The sequence below is a fragment of the Macaca thibetana genome, chromosome X (assembly GCF_024542745.1).
Source record: "Macaca thibetana thibetana isolate TM-01 chromosome X, ASM2454274v1, whole genome shotgun sequence".
Classification (NCBI taxonomy): domain Eukaryota; kingdom Metazoa; phylum Chordata; class Mammalia; order Primates; family Cercopithecidae; genus Macaca; species Macaca thibetana.
Window position 1 is genome coordinate 73,750,842 of NC_065598.1, and position 21,862 is coordinate 73,772,703.

Sequence of the window (21,862 nt, forward strand, 5' to 3'; positions counted from 1 at the left end):
TTCAATTCCAGCTCCACCAATTACAAGCTGTATAACTTTGGTCAAGTTCTTGATCTCTCTCCGTCTCAGTTTCCTCCTCATCGGTAAAATGGGCAAAACCAAGTACTTACCCCATAGGTTTGAGAACTAATCAAGATTATAAAAAACGACAATAAGCACTCAACTTAGTTATGATTATTACTCTTACCATCAAGATTTACAAAAATTCAAGACTAGTAAGAAAAACCGACCCTCGTGTAAAATTATTCTATTCAGAAATTCTATATATGTCATTTGTTCATTGTAAAGAAACTGAGAAGATCCGACTTCAAACTATAGTTTCAAATGTAGACTTTGTGAAACTTAGTAAAATCCAGATGTCATAATTTAACTGTAAGGTACACCATCCATGCATATGAACATGAGTGCCTGGTAATTATAGGCCAACAAGTTACACTGGGTACCACTTACATGCCTAATACCCCACACATAAAGATTTATTGTAATTGAGCCAACTGACAAATTCAGAAACCTAGGCCACAATCGTGTATACAACTAGAGATCTGTAATCTAAGAACTGAAGCGTATCTTTCCCCAAGGTAAAGAAAATATAATCTATCTACTGCTTGTTCCTGCAGAAAAACAGACATACGTATCACAGGCTCATTGCCCACTTCTACATTCTAGCTAAAGTGCTCTAAAAACATATGCCAATCTAAGAGTTACTCAAAGGCACATTTCGCCAACTTGAAATGCAATTCTGACCCATGCTCCTTGTAATTTTATTTTGCCACTGGACGCCAAGGATACATCTCCGAGTAAAAAAAAAAATTACTTAATTCACATCGTGGGATGAAAATTCAAATGTCAAACTGAAACGCCAGCCAGCCACCTGGGCAAAAGTGTATACATTTCATATTGACTACCCAAATTTTGAGACCCGTCAAGAGGCAAATCAGAAGCACACAGAAAAACAGCTTCAACCTAATAAACGTGCTTGATTGGTTAAGAGGAGGCCTGCCAGGCAGTTTCCCTTGCAATAAATCTTACTTCGCATCAGCCCACGTTAACCTGCCCTTCATCTTTCATGGAATAAATAAGTAAATAAAGATAGGGCCTAATTACTCCTCGAAATCTGCCCAAAAAGAGGGGAAACATTTGAGGTCCCATTAAGGTTGGACTTCACAAAAAGTAGTACACTAGGGTCCTCTGGAAGCAAAACCCTGTGTTAAGTCTCCCCTCGCCTAGAAATAAACCCAAGGATAATACCCTTCAGGATACGGAGTAGAAAAGATACCTAAATACCTGGAACGGCACCACATCCCAATCAAAAAAAGGTTTGTCTCCTGAGGCTGCAGGAAAAAAATCCCGCAGGGCCCGGGTGCTTCCCGTCTCCAGCAACCTAAACGCCTCTAAGTCGTCCTGGGATCTCACATCCTCGCGCCCGCCCACCCCTCCCCCTCTTCTCACCCTCCCCCCGCTTCTTCCCCACGCAGTTTCTAGGCCCAAAGATTAGGAAAAATGACCGGGATACCAAAGACCGCCTCCGACTTCGAGGTCTCAATACCACAGGCATCAAAGAATAAACAGAGGAGCCCTACCAAGCGTCACCGTTTAGAGGAGATTGCAAGAAGCGCCCCATACCCTAGGCCGCGCCCCCCCACCTCCCCCCACCCCCATCCCCACCCCCACCCCCACCCCCACCCCCGTCGGAGCCTTGCGCCGATACCCCAAACCCTTCTCACCTAAAGAGAAAACGATGCCTCTTTCGGCTAAGCAACACACAGGCCTAACCCACCAAGCGAACGCCTTCCCAAACACCCGACTCAGGCGGTGCCTGGGCCCAGACCGCTGGGGCCCATGAGACGGGATTGCGTTTTACCTCATGGGCTCAGCGGTCATGTTTTCGCTTGAACGCCTTGTCGGCTTCTGCGATTGCTGGGCGCCGATCTGCGCTCCCCCGCGCCCGGTTACGATAGAAATGCACTGGAGTCTTAGTCGTCACTGTAGCTGCTGCTGGAACCTCCCCACAGCTCAAAGGCCGCTACCACTGCTACCGCCGCAGGAGCCACGGAAACAAAGCGACACCGCTGCCGCCGCCATTTTGTTGGGCCGAGGCTCAGGCAGGAGAATTGGCGCGTCCTCCCTCTTTCTCTTTTCGTCATCCATTGGCTACCTCCTCCAAAGCACAGAGTTTTATTGGCTACGGAAATTCACCTTCTTTGGGGGCCTGTTGCTAAGGCGGTCGACGTCATTTGATCCCCTCCACCTTTTCGCAGGGGGTCCAATTTAGTCCCAATTGACCTGAAAGTGCTAGTGACATATTTTGACTTTATTTTGAAAATGCTGTCTTGGTCCAATCTCTTTTTTCTTAGACATATTAACGAAGCAATAACAGCAACTTACATTTATTGAGAGTTTACTATATGCTTGGCACTACACTAATCCTTTATCCAGGTTATCTCATTTAATCTTTACACTCTCTGAGGTAGACAAACCTACATTTTCCAGATGAGGAAACCGAGACACAAAGTCCCATAGTAGTGGAGCCGAGATTCACCAGACACTCTTAACCACTAATCTATATGGTCATCCTATGTAAGTATTTTCTTTCCTCTATGCTAGGCTATCATCAAGTTCTTTTCTTTCCTAGATGTTTTATACATAATATTTGGCACACCAACATGCTCGCAAATGTATATGTGTATAAGATACTTATATATATATGTATATGTGTGCAGATGACATAAGACCAACTTGAACGCCGCATAAAATTCTTTCCATATTGAATAAACTAAAGTGTCTCTTAGAATACACACACACACACACACGAGCCATTTCCCCAATTTGATGTAATGTTTAGCTCACAAAGCAATCAATTTAGATCTGCTTCCTCCTCATTACAGAGGAAGCTTGGCTGGATGATCTCTAAATGCCTTTCCAGCTTTTATGATCTATAATTTGATTTTACATTGATAATCTCTGCTAATCACAAACAAGTTTTCTAAAATCTAATCGCTTTGAAATTTATTTCCAAACTTATTCTGCCATGCGTGCTTTCGTTCATTCTATTTATTTTTCTTGAAATATGCAAGAGCTCCTGTTGGGGTTAGGTGATAGGGTTGCTGCTTTCTACTGGGATAGCAAGAGGTGAGCCTTTTTTGAATGAAACACTTTGAAAATCTGATAGACTCAGGCAACTTTTTTTTTTTCCTGAGACAGGGTCTAGCTCTGTCACCCAGGCTGGAGTGCAGTGGCGTGACGCAGTTCACTGCAGCCTGGACCTCCTAGGCTCGAGCAATCCTCCCACCTCGCCTCTCAAGTAGCTGGGACTGCAGGCTCGCGCCATCAAGCCCAGCTAATTATGTATTTATGTATTGGTATAGATGAGGTCTCTTTGTTGCCCAGGCTGGTCTCAAACACCTGCGCTCAAGCCATCCTCCAACCTCGACCTCCCAAAGTGCTGGAATTACAGGGGTGAGCCACCGCGCCTGGCCTCAGGCAACTGTTTAATCAACAGACACCTGAACACATTGCAATTATATCTTTCAAATTGAGTTCAATTGGCAATTGTAGAAACCAGACCTCTGTACCTGCTATACTGATTTTGTCTTGTACACATTAAATATCACTTCAACATACAATTTACAGGAGCCATTTTTTCTCTCCATGGTAAATGCAGTGAATTTGAATGATGTACTCCATCACAAGGCAGCACAGAAATATGCTTGCTGTCCAACTGACTTCATTATGAGAAAAATAGTAAATAGTCAACATGTTACCAGGTTCTTGGCGTTTTGAACAAAGAATTGGACAAAATGCACAAAGCAAGGAAAGAATGAAGCAACAAAAGCAGAGATATGTTGAAAATGAAAGTACACTCCACAAGAGTGCAGGAGCTGCCAGAACGCAGGGGCTCAAGACCCCCATCACAGAATTTTCCGGGATTTAAATACCCTCTAGAGGTTTCCCATTGGTTACTTGGTGTACACCCTATGTAAATGAAGTAGTGGCCTGCACTCGGAGGCTAAAGTGAAGTTACAAGGGTCACACCCTATGCAAGCATCTAATTGGTTGTGGAAAGCAACCAATCAGAAGCTAAAGTGAAGTTACAAAGTTACACTCCTCTACAAACATCTGCGTTCTGCAACCAATCAGAGATACTTTCAGTTTTCCATCTGCCAAGCAGAAAAGGAAGAAGATTTGCAAAGGAAGTAGTCTTTTTGTTACTTAGGTGTGGCAAGTTGGGGTTTTCCTTTTGATTTAGTTCTAGGAAGTCAACTTTAATCAGCCTTAGGTTCCCTTCCTCCAGACCCTATTCTCCTGCCTCACATTATTTTTAAATGAATTGAAATTATTAAGGTAGAAACTAGCTGTTGCTGACGAGGCTTCTTAACACTAAACAGCTTTAAATGACAGATCTCACAAAAGAAACATTTTAATAATAAAACTATAATTACAATTTTTTTTTTTTTTTTTTTTTTTTTTTTGAGATGGAGTCTCGCTCTTGTCACCCAGGTTGCAGGCTGGAGCGCAGTGGCACGATCTCGGCTCACTGCAACCTCTACCTCCCAGGTTCAAGCGATTTTCCTGCCTCAGCCTCCCGAGTAGCTGGGATTACAGGCACCCGCCACCACGCCTGACTAATTTTCTTATTTTTAGTAGAGACGGGGTTTCACCATGTTGGCCAAGCTGGTTTTGAACTCCTGACCTCAGGTAATCCACCTGCCTCGGCGTCCAAAAGCGCTGGGATTACAGTCATGAGCCACCATGCCCGGCAATCACAAATTTTTTTAATTTTAATTTTGTTTTGAGACAGGGCCTCACTTGGTCTCCCAAGCTGGAGCGTAATGTTGTGATCATGGATCACTGCAGCCTTGACCTCCCAGACTCAAGCAATCCTCCCACCTCAGCCTCCCAAGTAGCTACAACTGCAGGCCTAAGCCACCACACCCCAGCTAATCCTACCTTTTTGTTTTTATTTTTTTAGAGAATAGGTCTTAAATGTTGCCCAGGCTCATGTCTCAAAGTCCAGAGCTCAAACTATCCTCCCACCATAACCTCCCAGTGCTTGAATTACAGGCGTGAGCCGCCATGCCCAGCAATAATCACATTTTAAAAATGAACAACATTTGTGAATATTGTTGTGAATAACAACTTGTGAATATGTTGTGAATAACAACTCACTATATTTGTGAAGCATAAGAGAATTCCTGAGCTGGACATGGTGGCTCATGCCTGTAATCCTGTAACTTTGGAAGGCCAAGAAGGGAGGATGGGTTAAACTCAGTAGTTCGAGACCAAACTGGGAAAAATAGTGAGGCCTCCTCTCTAAAAAAAAAATTTTTTTTTTTTTTTTTTTTTTTTTTTTTGTACTTAAAAAAAAAGAAAAAGGGGCCAGGCGCAGTGGCTCATGCCTGTAATCCCAGCACTTTGGGAGGCCGAGGCAGGTGGACCACCTGAGGTCAGGAGTTCGAGACCAGCCTGGCCAACATGGCGAAACCCCATCTCTACTAAAAATATAAAAAATTAGCCAGGCGTGGTGGTGGGCATCTGTAATGCCAGCTACTGAGGAGGCTGAGGCAGGAGAATTGGTTGAATCCAGGAGGCGGAGGTTGCAGTGAACCGAGATTGCACCACTGCCCTCCAGCCTGGGCAACAAGAGTGAAACTACATCTCTCCAAATAAAAAAAAAAAAAAAAAAAGAAAGAAAGAAAGAAAAAGAATTCCTTTGTTAGTAAAGGATGGCCAACAAAGTTTTACTGATATACATATTGGTGTATCGCTTTCAGTTATTATCAATGGGTTCCCATCAACTATTTTAGAAGAAGTTTACTGGTACACATCTTCACATTTTTCTTCAAATTGCCACAGAAAGCAACCTAGACCTTTCTCTGACTCTTGACCATAAATGTGTAACTTGTGAATATGCTTATTTGTTTTGGAAGAAATAAAAGATAAAGTACCTGAAAGAGAGCAAACCAGCTGAGAAAATAGTTACTCTCATAATTTTTAATAAACAGCTTTGGCTGGGCTTGGTGGTTCAAGCCTGTAATTCCAGCACTTTGGGAGGCCAAGGTGAGTGGGTCACTTGAGCTCAGGAGTTCGAGATCAACCTGGCCAACATAGTAAAATCCTGTCTCTACCAAAAATACAAAAAAAAAAAAAAATTAGCTGGGCGTGGTGGTGCATGCCTGTAATCCCAGCTACTTGGGAGGCTGAGGAGGAATTGCTTGAGCCTAGAAGGCAGAGGTTGCAGTGACTTGAGATTATGCCACTGCACTCCAGCCTGGGCAACGGATTGAGACTCCATCGCAAAATAAATAAATAAATAAGCAAACAAACAAACAGCTTCAAAACCCCTATTTTATGTAATAATCATAATTCTTGAGCAATATTTATGAAATTTTAAAATACATATATTATTTAACCCAGCCATTTAACTTCTAGCAATTTATCCAACAGATACACTTCACAGGGGCAAAATGAGATGTCTACAAGATTATTCACTGCAGCATCATTTGTAACATCAAAACACTGGATAGCTGGGCACAGTGGTGTGTGTCTGTAGTTCCAACTACTCAGGAGGCTGAGGTAGGAGGATTACTTAAGCCCAGAAGTTCAAGGCCAGCCTGAGCAACATAGTGAGACCCTATCTCGGGGGGAAAAAAAAAAAAAAACAGGCCAGCCAAGGGGGCTCACGCCTATATTCCCAGCACTTTGGGAGGCAGAGGTGGGAGGATTGCTTGAGCCCAGGAGTTCAAGACCATCCTGGGTAACATAGTAAGACACTGTCTCTATCAAAATAAATAAATATATATATAAATTAGAAACAACCCAGATGCTCCTCAACAGAAGACTGGTTAAATAAATTATGTTACATCCACATAGGAAATACCATATAGCTCCACAAGTTTTTTTCAAAAATTGGTTGCATTTCTATGTACTAACAATGACCAATCCAAAAAGCAAATTAAGGCCAGGCGTAGTGGCCCACACCTGTAATCCCAGCACTTTGGGAGGCCGAGGCAGGTGGATAACCTGAGGTCAGGGGTTCAAGACCAGCCTGGCCAACATGGTGAAACCCCGTCTCTACTAATAATACAAAAATTAGCCAGGCATGGTGCCATGTGCTTGCAGTCCCAGCTACTTGGGAGGCTGAAGCAGGAGAATCGCTTGAACCCGGGAGGCAGAGGTTACAGTGAGCCAAGATTGCGCCACTGCACTCCAGCCTGAGCGACAGAGCAAGACCCTGTCAAAAAAAAGAAAATTAAGAAAACAAAACAATCCCATTTACTATAGTATCAAATAAGATAAAATGTTTAAAATAAACTTAACCAAGGAGGTAAAAGCCTCACACACTAAAAACTCCAAAACATAGCTAAAAGAAATCAAAGAAGATACAAATAAATAGAAGGATAGCCCATGCTGATGAATTAGAGGACTTAATGTTGTAAAAATGTCCATACTACTCAAAGGAATCTACAGATTAAATGCAATCCCTGTCAAAATCCCAGTGGCATTCTTTGCAGAGAAAAGCTCATCCTAAAATTTACATGGGATCTCAAAGAATACTGAAACGCTAAAACAATCTTAAAAAAAAAAAAAAAAAAAAAAAAAAAAAACAGCAAAGCTGGGGGCCACAAATTTGCTGATTAGTAAACAAGATGGTGTGGTATTGGCTTAAAAATGATATATAGACCAATGAAACAGAATAATAAACCCTTGCATATATGCATATATGGCCAAATGATTTGATTCTTTCTTTCTTTCTTTCTTTTTTTTTTTTTTTGGAGACGGAGTCTCGCTCTGTCGCCCAGGCTGGAGTGCAGTGGCCGGATCTCAGCTCACTGCAAGCTCCGCCTCCCGGGTTTACGCCATTCTCCTGCCTCAGCCTCCCGAGTAGCTGGGACTACAGGCGCCCGCCACCTCGCCCGGCTAGTTTTTTTTTTTTTTTTTTGTATTTTTTAGCAGAGACGGGGTTTCACCATGTTAGCCAGGATGGTCTCGATCTCCTGACCTCGTGATCCGCCCGTCTCGGCCTCCCAAAGTGCTGGGATTACAGGCTTGAGCCACCGCGCCCGGCCCTTTCTTTCTTTCTTTCTTTTTTTTCTTGAGACAAGGTCTCTCTCCCTGTCTGTCACCCAGGCTGGAGTGCAGTGGCACAATCACGGCTCACTGCAGCCTCCACCTCCTGGGCTCAAGTGATCCTCCCACCTCAGCCTCTCAAGTAGCTGGGACCACAGGTGTGTGCCACCTCGCCCGACTAATTACTGTATTTTTTGTAGAGATGGGTTTTCACCGTGTTGCCGAGGCTGTCCTCGAACTCCTGAGCTCATGTGATCAACCCACCTCAGTCTCTCAAAGTGCTGGAATTACAGGCATGAGCCACTGCACCTGCCCAGTGGTCAAATGATTTTCGACAAGGATTCCAAAACTACACAATGAGAAAGGATGGTTTCTTCAATAAATGGTGTTAGAAGTACTAGATATCCACATGTAAAAGAAAGAAGTTGGACCCTTATCTGACACCACATACAAAAATTAACTCAAAGCAGATTAAAAAACTAAACATAAGACATAAAACTATAAAACTCCTGGAAGAAAACATAGAAGAAAAGCTTCAGGACATTATATTTGGCAATTATTTATTGGATATGACACCAAAAGCACAAGCAACACAAGCATAAAAAGACAAGTGAGGCTGTATCAAACTTGAAAACTTATTCACATAAAAAGAAACTATCAACCGAGTGAAGGGACAACCTATGAAATGGGAGAAAATATTTGTAAGTCATATATCTGTTAAGGGGTTAATATCCAGAATATAAAAGGGACTTCTAAAAATAAAAACAAAAAAATTCAAAAACGTGCAAAGGACTTGAATGGACAATTCTCTAAAGAAAATGTAAATTGGCCATTAAGCATGTGAAAAGATGGTCAACATCACTAATCATAAAAGAAATGCAGCTGGGTGCGGTGGCTGCCGCCTATAATCTCAACACTTTGGGAGGGGAGGCGGGCGGATCACGAGGTCAGGGTGGCTAGCACGGTGAAAGCCCGTCTCTACTAAACATACAAAAAATTAGCCGGGCGTGGTGGTGGGCGCCTGTGGTCCCAGCTGCTCAAGAGGCTGAGGCAGGAGAATGGCATGAACCCGGTAGGCAGAGGTTGCAGTGAGCCGAGATCGCGCCACTGCACTCCAGCCTGGGTGACAGAGCGAGACTCCGTCTTAAAAAAAGAAAACAAAACAAAAAAGAAAAAAAAGAAAGAAATGCAAATTAAAACCACAATCAGGCTAGGCGCGGTGGCTCACGCCTGTAATCCCAGCACTTTGGGAGGCCAAGGTGGGCGGATCACGAGGTCAGGAGATCGAGACCATCCTGGCTAACAGGGTGAAACCCCGTCTCTACTAAAAATTCGAAAAATTGCACTCCGGCCTGGGCAACAGAGAGAGACTCCGTCTCAAAATAAAAAAACACAGTCAGATATCACTGCTCACCCTTTAGGATGGATGCTAACAAAAGAACAGAAAATAGCAAATGTCAGCAAAATGGAGGAGAAAGTAGAATCCATGTGCACTGTTAGTGGGAGTGTAAAATGGTCCAGCCATTATGGAAAAAAGTATGGAGATTCTTTAAAAAGTTAAAAATGGGCCGGGCGCGGTGGCTCAAGCCTGTAATCCCAGCACTTTGGGAGGTCGAGACGGGCGGATCACGAGGTCAGGAGATCGAGACCATCCTGGCTAACACGGTGAAACCCCGTCTCTACTAAAAAATACAAAAAAACTAGCCGGGTGAGGTGGTGGGCGCCTGTAGTCCCAGCTACTCCGGAGGCTGAGGCAGGAGAATGGCGTGAACCCAGGAGGCGGAGCTTGCAGTGAGCTGAGATCCGGCCACTGCACTCCAGCCTGGGTGACAGAGCGAGACTCCGTCTCAAAAAAAAAAAAAAAAAAAAAAAAAGTTAAAAATGGGGCCGGGCGCGGTGGCTCAAGCATGTAATCCCAGCACTTTGGGAGGCCGAGACGGGCGAATCACGAGGTCAGGAGATCGAGACCATCCTGGCTAACACGGTGAAACCCCGTCTCTACTAAAAAATACAAAAAACTAGCTGGGCGTGGTGGCAGGTGCCTGTAATCCCAGCTACTCGGGAGGCTGAGGCAGGAGAATGGCGTGAACCCGGGAGGCGGAGCTTGCAGTGAGCTGAGATCCGGCCATTGCACTCCAGCCTGGGCGACAGAGCGAGACTCCGTCTCAAAAAAAAAAAAAAAAGGTTAAAAATGGAATTATCATGTGATTCCGTAATCCTATTTCTGGGTGTATATCCAAAACAATTCAAATTTGTATATTAGAAAGATATCTGCACACCCATGTTCACTGTAGCATTATTATTTATTTATTTATTTTGAGACAGAATCTCACTTTGTCGCCCAGGATAGAGTGCAGTGGCATGATCTCAGCTCACTGCAACATCTGCCTCCCAGGTTCAAGCTATTCTCCTGTCTCAGCCTCCCAAGTAGCTGAGATTACAGGCGTACACCACCACACCCGGCTAATTTTTGTATTTTTTAGTAGAGATGGAGTTTTGCCATGTTGGCCAGGCTGGTCTTGAACTCCTGACCTCAAGTGATCCGTCCGCCTCAGTCTCCCAACGTGCTGGGATTACAGGCATGATCCACCACCCCTGACCCACCTGTACCATTATTTACCATAGCCAAGAGGTAGATTCAATCCAAATGTCCATTGAAAGATGAATGGATAAAGAAAACGTGGTGTATACATACATTGGAATTGTATGCAACCTTAAAAAAGAAGGATATCTTTCTTCTTTTTTTTTTTTTTTTTTTTTTTTTAACACGGGTGATACCCTAAGGATACTATGTTAAGCAAGATAAACCAGTCACAAAAGGATAAATAGTGTATGATTCCACTTGAAGTATCTAATGTAGTCAAAATCATAGAAACAAAAAGTAGAAAGGTGGTTAACAAAGTTTGAGGGAGAGGATTTAGTGTTTAGTGGATACAGAGTTTCAGTTTTGCAACATAAAAAGATTCTACAGATCTGTTGTGCAACAATGTGAGAATACTTAACAGCACTAGGCTGTATACTTAAAAATAGATATAATGAGGCCAGGCATGGTGACTCACACCTATAATCCCAGCACTTCCGGAGGCCCAGGCAGGCGGATCACTTGAAGCCAGGAGTTCGAGAACAGCCTGTACAACATGGTGAAACCCCATCTCTATTAAAAATACAAAAATAAGTGGGGAAAAGGGTGTTGGCAAACATCTCTAGTCCCAGCTAGTCGGGAGGCTGAGGCAGGAGAATCTCTTGAACCTGTGAGACAGAGGTTGCAGTGAGCTGAGATTGCACCACTGCACTGTAGCCTGGGTGATAGAGTGAGACCCTGTCTCAAAAAAAAATAAAATAAAATAAAAATAAAGCTTTTCACCAGGCTTGGTGGCTCATACCTGCAATCCCAGCACTTTGGGAGGCTGAGGTGGGAGGATCATTTGAGGCCAGGAGTACGAGACAAGCCTGGCCAACATGACGAAACTGTGTCTGTACTAAAATATACAAAAATTAGCCAGGTGTGGTGGCACACACCTGTAGTCCCAGCATTCAGGAGGCTGAGGTGAAAGAATTGCTTGAATTCAGGAAGCAGAGGTTGCAATGAGCTGAGAAGGCACCACTGCACTCCAACATGGGCAAAAGAGCAAGACCATGTCTCAACAAAAAAAAAAGGAAAAGAAAAAGAAAAGGGTATAATGTACATTATTTGGGTGATGGACATTATAAAAGCCCTGACTTCACCACTATGCAATCTATGCATGTAACAAAATTGTACTTATACATCGTAAATTTATAGACAATTTTTTAAATATTTAAGAGGTAAATTTAATGTTGCATATTTTTTAACCACAATAAAAAAAATTTTTAAAGAGGCAGGTCTAGATGTACAGATATGGGATGATTTCCTAGTTATATTGTTAAACTAAAAAAGCAAGTTGCATAACACTGTGCATAGTATTTTAATATCTGTGTTAGATAAGAGATAGAGAGAGAAGATAAAAGGTAAAATAACTCTGAAAGAATGAAAATTAAATTTGATAATAGTAGTTGCCTAAAGAAGATAATCTGGTAGGTGGGGACGAGGGCAGGAGGGAAACTTTTCACTATATATTCTTTTTTACCTTTTATAGTTGATAACATCTTAGTGTATATCCTATTCAAAACATGAATGTAATTTAAAAATTCAAATGTTATTGGTGAAAGAATAGACAAATAGATCAAAGGAATAGAATAGAGAGACCAGAAATAGACCCACAGGAATCTAGTCAACTGATTTCTGACAAAGAAACGAAAAAATAAAAAATAAAAAAAGACTCTAAACATAGACTTTACACTTTTCACAAAAATTAATTCAAAATGGATCATAGACCTAAATTTAAAACACAAAGCTATAAAATCCCTAGAAGACAGCACAGGAGAAAATCTAGATGACCTTGGGTTTGACAATGACTTCTTAGGTATAACACAAAAAGTATGATCCATAAGAGAAAAAAATTGATGTTGGATTTTATTCAAATGGAAAACTTGGGGCCAGATGCAGTGGCTCACGCCTGTAATTCCAGCACTTTGGGAGACCGAGATGAGCGGATCACGAGGTCAGGGGTTCGAGCCAGCCTGACCAACATGGTAAAACCCCATCTCTACTAAAAATAGAAAAATTAGCTGGGCATGGTGGCGGGCGCCTGTAATCCCAGCTACTCAGGAGGCTGAGGCAGGAGAATCGCTTGAACCCGGGTGGGGGAAGTTGCAGTGAGCCGAGATCACGCCACTGCACTCCAGCCTGGGTGACAGAGTGAAAAACTTGGCCGGGCGCGGGACTCACGCCTGTAATCCCAGCACTTTGGGAGATCGAGATGAGCGGATCACTTGAGGTCGGGAGTTTGAGACCAGCCTGCCAAAAATGGTGAAATTCCATCTCTACTAAAAATACAAAAATTAGCCGGGCGTGGTAGCGCGTACCTGTAATCCCATGTACTCCGGAAGCTAAGGCAGGAGAATAGCTTGAACCTGGGAGGCAGATGTTGTGGTGAGCCAAGATCGTGCCACTGCACTTCAGCCTGGGAGAAAGAGGGAGACTCATCCTCAAAAAAATAAAAAGGAATTGTGAATTAAAACAACAATATGATACCACTGCATACCTATTAGAATGGCTAAAATCCACAACAGTGATAATACAAAATGCTGACAAGATGTAGAGGAACAGGAGCTCTCATTCATTGCTGCATGAAATGAAAAATAGTACAGCCACTTTGAAAAGACGTTTGGCCAATTCTTACAATGCTAAACGTACTATCTTTTTTGTTTGTTTGTTTTGTTTTGTTTTTTTCTTTAGTAGAGACAGGCTTTCACCATGTTGGCCATGCTGGTCTTGAACTCCTGAGCTCAAGTGATCCACCTGCCTTGATCTCCCAAGTGCTGGGATTACATGCATGAGCCACTGCACCCAGCCACTAAACATACCCTTATCATTTATCCCACCATTGCATTCCTTGGTTACATGAGTTGAAATTTTTACATCTACACAAAACCCTGAAGTGAATGTTTATAGTAGCTTTATTAACAACTGCCAAAACTTGGAACCAACCAAGATGTCCTTCAATATATGAATGGATAAACTGTGGTACATCCATACAATGGAATATTATTTGGTAATAAAAATAAATGAGCTATCAAGTCATGAAAAGACATGGAGGAACCTTAGATGTATATTGCTAAGATAAGGAAGCCAACCTAGTTCCAGAACAGTGGCTCACACCTGTAATCCCAACGCTTTGGGAGGCCGAGGCAGAAGGGATTGCTTGAGCCCAGGAGTTCAAGACCACACCGGGCAACATGGAGAAACCCTGTCTCTACAAAAAAATACAAAAATTATCCAGGTGTGGTGGTGCATGCCTGTGGTCCCAGCCACTTGAGAGGCTGAGGTGAAAAAAAAAGGACAGTCTAAAAAGGCAACATACTGTATGATTCCAAATTGTATAACATTTTAGAAAAACCAATACTATGGAACCAGTAAAATGATTAGTGATTTCCAGGGGTCAAGGGGACATGGCAAGGAGGGAAAGTGATACATTAGTAGACCACAGGGAATTTTTGGGCGGTGAAACTATTCTGTTTGATACTAGAATGGTGAATATATGTCATTATACATTTGTCAAAACCCGTAGAATGTACTACAAAAACTCTCATGTACTGTGAACTCTTACATAAACTGTGAACTTTAATCAACCCAAATGTCCATCAGTGACAGACTGGATTAAGAAAATGTGGCACATATACACCATGGAATACTATGCAGCCATAAAAAAGGATGAGTTTGTGTCCTTTGTAGGGACATGGATGCAACTGGAAACCATCATTCTTAGCAAACTATCACAAGAACAGAAAACCAAACACCGCATGTTCTCACTCATAGGTGGGAACTGAACAATGAGATCACTTGGACTCGGGAAGGGGAACATCACATACCGGGGCCTATCATGGGGAGGGGGGAGGAGGGAGGGATTGCATTGGGAGTTATACCTGATGTAAATGACGAGTTGATGGGTGCTGACGAGTTGATGGGTGCAGCACAGCAACATGGCACAAGTATACATATGTAACAAACCTGCACGTTATGCACATGTACCCTAGAACTTAAAGTATAATAATAATAATAATAAAAAACATTGTGGGAAAATAAGAGAGTAGAAATATTCCTAATCACTAATATGTTATTTATGAAAATTATTATCACTTTTGCTGAAGTGTCACTTCACTTATGGCATCACAAAATAAAGAAGTCAAAATAAAAAAAAAAAAACATATCAATTATAACAAATGAACCATACTAATGCAATTTTTTTTGAGACAGTCTCACTCTGTTGCCCAGGCTGGAGTACAGTGATGCAAGCACAGCTTACTGAACTTTGTTCAAGCAATCCTCCTGCCTCAGCCTGCCAAGTAGCTGGGACAACAGACACTCACCACCACACCAGTGTTTTTTTTGTTTTTGTTGTTGTTGTTGTTGTTGTTGTTGTTTAATAGAGAGGGCAAGCCGGTTGCGGTGGCTCACACCTGTAATCCCAGTACTTTGGGAAGCCGAGGCGGGCGGATCACTTGAGGTCAGGAGTTCCAGACCAGCCTTTCCAACACGGTGAAATCCCATCTCTACTAAAAATACAAAAAAATTTAGCAGGGCGTGGTGGTGAGCGCCTGTAATCTCAGCTACTCGGGAGACTGAGTTGGAAGAATCACTTGAACCCGGGAGGCGGGGGTTGCAGTAAACCGAGATCGCATCACTGCACTCCAGCCTGGGTGACAGAGCAGGACTCAATCTTAAATAAATAAATAAATAAATAAATAAATAAATAAATAAATAAATAAGGTGTCTCACTGTGTTGCCTACGCTAGTCTCAAACTCCTGGACTCAAGCAATCCTCTCATCTCAGCCTCCCAAAGTACAGGGATTACAGGTGTGAGCCACCATGCTTGACCACAGTCTTTAACAGTAAATCAAACAAGCTTAATCTGATAGCCCCAAACCAGATGTTTCCTGTTCATAAACCAGTGAAAGTTCAATTAATAATGCAATAGTTCTTAAATATTCTAAACTTAAGGAAATCTTATATTTAAGGTGTTTACTCTCCAAATTGTGTAATCTTTCAAAGAGTTACTAAAAGGAAAATAAAAGATCAGGCATATTTGAAAATGAACCAGACAGAAATCCTAATTACAAATAGAGTGAAGTAAAAACCTCAATAGACATACTGAAGAAGAAAACAAGATAAGGAATTTTAAGAAGCTATCTATGACAAAATAAGACATTTTCTAGTTTGTGGGAACATCAAGAAAAGTATGTATTTAAATTATAAATGTCATTAACATATACTAAGTTATTACAATAATGCTTCATTTTTCAGATTACCAAAATCAAGGTTATGTTCAGAAGAAGAAAGCAAGTCAGATGATGTGTTATAAGAGAAAAAAAGGCCTGGAGGACACATCCAACAGTGTAAAGATATCTTCGGGTGATATGTCTGAGTAATTTTTTCCTGCATTGTACTTTCCATTTTTCCAGATTTCCTATAATGAGAATATATTATAAAGATGATGAGAGAAATGAAATAATTTGAATCATTGTAAGCAGTAACAGGGCTATTTTCTGCCAGCATATGTGAATCCAGATAGCAATTATATCCACACAAATCTTAGCTCAATATTATTTTAAAAGGTACTTTCCTAGATTTCAATACAATAGTTAGGCTTTCTGAGCTTTCTACCTCAAAATCTTAGTAGTAGGATTTTTTTTAAATATATACTTTAAGTTCTGGAGTACATGTGCGAAATCTGCAGGTTTGTTACATAGGTATACACTTGCCATGGTGGTTTGCTGCACCCATCAACCATTCATCTACATTAGGTATTTCTCCTAATGCTATCCCTCCCCTAGTCCTCCGCCCCCTGACAGGCCCCAGTGTGTGATGTTCTCCTCCCTGTGTCCGTGTGTTCTCATTGTTCAACTCCCACTTATGAGCGAGAACATGCGGTGTTTGGTTTTCTGTTCCTGTGTTAGTTTGCTGAAAATGATGGTTTCTAGCTTCATCCATATCCCTGCAAAGGATATGAACTCATCTTTTTTTATGGCTGCATAGTATTCCATGGTGTATATGTGCCACATTTTCTTTATTCAGTCTATCATTAATGGGCATTTGGGTTGGTTCCAAGTCTTTGCTGTTGTGAATAGCACCGCAATAAACATATGTGTGTATGTGTCATTATAGTAGAATGATTTATAATCCTTTGGGTATATACCCAGTAGTGAAATTGCTGCGTCAAATGGTATTTCTAATTCTAGATCCTTGAGGAATCTCCACACTGTCTTCCATAATGGTTGAACTAATTTACACTCCCACCAGCAGTGTAAAAGTGTTTCTATTTCTCCACATCCTCTCCAGCATCTGTTGTTTCCTGACTTCTTAATGATTGCCATTCTAACTGGCATGAGATGGTATCTCATTGTGGTTTTGATTTGCATTTCTCTAATGACCAGTGATGATGAGTTTTTTTATATGTTTGTTGGCCGCATAAATTTCTTCTTTTGAGGAGTGTCTGTTCATATCCTTCCACCACTTTTTGATAGGGTTGTTTTTTTCTTGTAAATTTGTTTAAGTTCTTTGTAGATATGGGTTATCAGCCCTTTGTCAGATGGATAGGTTGCAAAATTTTCTCCCATTTTCTAGGTTGCCTGTTCACTCCCATGATAGTTTCTTTTGCTGTGCAGAAGCTCTTTAGTTTGATTAGATCCCATTTGTCAATTTTGGCTTCTGTTGCCATTGCTTTTTAGTCATGAAGTCTTTGCCCATGCCTATGTCCTGAATGGTATTGCCTAGGCTTTCTTCTAGGGTTTTTATGGTTTTAGGTCTTACATTTAAGTCTTTAATCCATCTTGAGTTAATTTTTGTATAAGGTGTAAAGAGGGGGTCCAGTTTCAGTTTTCTGCATATGGCTAACCAGTTTTCCCAACACCATTTATTAAATAGGGAATCCTTTCCCATTGCTTGCTTTTGTCAGGTTTGTCAAAGATCAGATGGTTGTAGATGTGTGGTGTTATTTCTGATAACCTCTGTTCTGTTCCATTGGTCTATATATGTGTTTTGGTACCAGTACCATGCTGTTTCGGTTACTGTAGCCTTGTAGTACTTGTAGGATTTCTTTTTTTTATTTTTTATTTTTTTGAGACGGAGTTTTGCTCTTATTGCCCAGGCTACAGTGCAGTGGCGCAATCTCGGCTCACGGCAACCTCCGCCTTCTGGTTTTTAGCGATTCTCCTGCCTCAGCCTCCCAAGTCTCTGGGATTACAGGCACCCACTACCACACTCAGCTAATTTTTTTTTTTTTTTTTTGTATTTTTAGTAGAGATGGGGTTTCACCATGTTGGTCAGGCTGGTCTCAAACTGCTGACCTCGTGATCCACCCGCCTCGGCCTCCCAAAGTGCTGGGATTACAGGCATGAGCCACTGCGCCTGGCAGTTGTGGAATTTTTATAAATGTCTTTTATCAGGTTGAGGAGATTCCCTTCTATTCCTACTTCCCTAAGTATTTTTTGTTTTTTTTTTTAATCATGAAACGTATTGGATTTTGTTCTGCATCTATTGAGATGATCGTGTAGTTTCTTTTCCTTCATTCTATTAACATGTTGCATCACATTGATTTCTTTTTGTATCACTTTTGCATTCCTGGGATAAATCCCACTTGGTTATGGTGTGTAGTCTTTTTTTTTTTTTTTTTTTTTTTTTTTTTTTTTTGCGACAGAGTGTCGCTCTGTCGCCCAGGCTGGAGTGCAGTGGCACAATGTCAGCTCACTGCAACCTCTGCCTCCTAGGTTGAAGCAATTCTCCTGCCTCAGCCTTCCAAGTATCTGGGACTATAGGCACACGCCACCACACCTGGCTAATTTTTGTATTTTTTTTTTTTAGTAGAGACAGGGTTTCACCAAATTGGTCAGGCTGGTCTTGAACTCCTGACCTCAGGTGATCCACCCACCTTGGTCTCCCAAAGTGCTGGGATTACAGGTGTGAGCCACCGAGCCCGGCCTTGTAACCTTTTAATATGCTATTGAATTTTGCTCTTCTTTTCTAGTTCCTTAAGCTGTAAAGTTGGGTCATTGTTTTGAAATCTTTTGTGTGTGTGTGTGTGTGTGTGACAGGGTCTTGCTCTGTCACTCAGGCTGGAGTGCAGTGGCATGATCTTGACTCACTGCAACCCCTGCCTCCCAGGTTAAAGCGATTCTCCTGCCTCAGCCTCCCAAGTACCTGGGACTACAGGCAATTGCCACCACGCCCGGCTAGTTTTTGTATTTTTAGTAGAGATGGAGGTTTCATCATGTTGGCCAGGCTGGTCTCGAACTCCTGACCTCAAGTGATCCACCCGTCTCAGCCTCCCAAAGTGCTGGGATTACACGCATTTTATTCCATTCTGATCAGAGAAGATACTTCACATGATTTCAATCTTTTCAAATTTATTAAGTCTTGTTTATGGCTTAACGTATGGTCTAACTTGGAGAATGTTCCATGGGCACCTGACAAAAATGTGAATTTTGCTCAGGTTGGTTGAAGTGTTCTGTATATATTTGTCGGTATATATTTGTATATGTTTGTCAGTCTAGTTGGCTCATAGTGTTGCATATATTTGTCAGTCTAGTTGGCTCATAGTGTGGTTCAAGCCTTCTATCACCTTATTTACCTTTCTGGTTGTATTCATTATCAAAAATGGGATATTGAAGTCTCCAATTATTATTGTAGAATGATCTAGCTCTCCCTTCTATTCTATCAATGTTTGATTTGCATATTTTGGGGCAATATTGGTAAGTGTGTCTATGTTTATAACTATTATATTCTCTTGATTAATTGTCCTTTTTTCAATATATAGTATCCTTTGTCTCTTATAACAATTTTTGACTTCAAGTCTATGTTGTCTGATATTAGTATAGCTACCCCACTCTCTTTTGATTACTGTTTGCATGGAATTTTTTTTATTCTTTCATTTTCAATCTACTTGTGTCTTTCCATCAAAAGTGTCTCTTGTTGACAGCATATAGTTTGATTGGGGTTTTGCTTTTTAAATCTCTTTTATTATTCTCTGCCTTTTAATTGGGAAGTTTAATCCACTCACATTAAAAGTAATAACTGTTAAGGAATGGCTGACTTCTGCCGTTTTGCTATTTGTTTACTATATGTCTTTTATATTTTTTTGAGACACAGTTTCACTCTGTTGCCCAGGCTCGAATGCAGTGATATGATCTTGGCTCACTGCAAACTCAGCCTCCCAGGTTCAAGCAATTCTTCTGCCTCAGCCTTCTGAGTAGCTAGGATTACAGGCGCACACCACCATGCCCAGCTAATTTGTGTATTATTAGTAGAGGTGGGGTTTCACCGTGTTGGCCACGCTGGTCTTGAACTCCTGACCTCAAGTGATCTGTCCGCCTTGGCATCCTAAAGTGCTGGGATTACAGGCGTGAGCCACCGTGCCCAGCCTATTTACTATGTGTCTTATGTGTAATTTGTTCTTCATTTCCTCTATTACTGCCCACTTTTGTGTTTAAGTAATTCTTTTGTAATGTGCCATTTTGATTTCCTTCTTATTTCCTTTTCTGCAAACATGCAATAAATGTCTTTCTGTATATTTTTAATTTTTTTCATGATTATCCTGGCAATTACCATAAATATGTTAAATTTGTAACAGTCTAGTTTGAATTGATAGCAATGTAACTTCAGTAGTATATACAAATTGTGATCCTATGCAGCTCTGTCCTTCCCCCTTTATATTGTCATTGTCATGATTTATGCCTTTATGCATTGGAAGCCCATGAATATAGATTTATGATTATTGTTTTATGTATGTCTATAAATTATATAAGAAATTAAAGAGTAGTTACGAAACAAAAATGTAATAATATTTGCTTTTTTTTTTTTTTTAATCTAATTCTTTTTTTTTTTTTTTTTTTTTTTTTTTTGAGACGGAGTCTCGCTCTGTCACCCAGGCTGGAGTGCAGTGGCGCAATCTCGGCTCACTGCAAGCTCCGCCTCCCGGGTTCACGCCATTTTCCGGCCTCAGCCTCCTGAGTATCTGGGACTACAGGCGCCCGCCACTGCGCCCGGCTAATTTTTTTCTATTTTTAGTAGAGACGGGGTTTCACCATGGTCTCGATCTCCTGACCTTGTGATCCGCCCGCCTCGGCCTTCCAAAGTGCTGGGATTACAGGCGTGAGCCACCGCGCCCGGCCACTAATTCTTCTTTTTTTATTATACTTTAAGTTCTAGGGTACATGTGCACAACGAGCAGGTTTGTTACATATGTATACAAGTGCCATGTTGGTGTGCTGCACCCATCAACTCATCAGCACCCATCAACTCGTAATTTACATCAAGTATAACTCCCAATGCCATCCCTCTCCCCTCCCCCCTCGCCACAATAGGCCCCAGTGTGTGATGTTCCCCTTCCAGAGTCCAGGTGATCTCATTGTTCAATTCCCACCTATGAGTGAGAACATGCGGTGTTCAGTTTTCTGTTCTTGTGATAGTTTGCTGAGAATGATGGTTTCCAACTGCATCCATGTCCCTACAAAGGACACGAACTCATCCTTTTTTATGGCTGCATAGTATTCCATGGTGTATATGTGCCACATTTTCTTAATCCAGTCTGTCACTGATGGACATTTGGGTTGATTTCAAGTCTTTGCTATTGTGAATAGTGCCACAATAAACATGTGTGCATGTGTCTTTATAGCAGCATGATTTATAATCCTTTGGGTATATGCCCAGTAATGGGATGGCTGGGTCAAATGGTATTTCTAGTTCTAGATCCTTGAGGAATTGCCACACTGTATTCCACAATGGTTGAACTAGTTTACAATTCCACCAACAGTGTAAAAGTGTTCCTATTTCTCCACATCCTCTCCAGCACCTGTTGTTTCCTGACTTTTTAATGATTGCCATTCTAACTGGTGTGAGATGGTATCTCATTGTGGTTTTGATTTGCATTTCTCTGATGGTGAGTGATGATGAGCATTTTTTCATGTATCTGTTGGCTGTATGGGAACTGAACAATGAGATCACTTGGACTGAGGAAGGGGAACATCACACACCGGGGCCTATCATGGGGAGGGGGGGGGGGGGGGAGAGGGGAGGGATTGCATTGGGAGTTATACCTGATGTAAATGACGAGTTGATGGGTGCAGCACACCAACATGGCACAAGTATACATATGTAACAAACCTGCACGTTATGCACATGTACCCTACAACTTAAAGTATAATAATAATAAATAAATTTAA

At 41.6% G+C, this 21,862-nt stretch overlaps 2 protein-coding genes across 46 annotated transcripts in view; one reads left to right on the forward strand and one right to left on the reverse strand.

Moving 5' to 3' along the window:
* ATRX (ATRX chromatin remodeler) overlaps positions 1-2,149 on the reverse strand; it is a 283,723-nt gene extending 281,574 nt beyond the window's left edge. For 5 of the 8 annotated variants that reach the window (XM_050776280.1, XM_050776277.1, XM_050776276.1 and 2 more), the window contains exon 1: positions 1,862-2,115. In XM_050776280.1, coding sequence (XP_050632237.1) covers positions 1,862-1,881 — 20 coding nt within the window. In that variant the 5' untranslated portion in view covers positions 1,882-2,115. Of the gene's footprint in view, positions 1-1,284; positions 1,317-1,861 lie in introns of those variants that run through there. The other 3 variants (XM_050776271.1, XM_050776279.1, XM_050776273.1) reach the window with 3 other exon arrangements.
* The window catches only part of LOC126946324 (cytochrome c oxidase subunit 7B, mitochondrial), a 1,159,743-nt gene that overhangs the window by 1,040,737 nt on the left and 97,144 nt on the right, over positions 1-21,862 (forward strand). The window contains exon 1 of one of the 38 annotated variants that reach the window (XM_050776468.1): positions 15,302-15,305. The exons of the other annotated variants lie outside the window; for them this stretch is intronic. The gene's annotated coding sequence lies outside the window, so the exon portion shown is untranslated. Of the gene's footprint in view, positions 1-15,301; positions 15,306-21,862 lie in introns of those variants that run through there. 38 annotated transcript variants of the gene reach the window in all.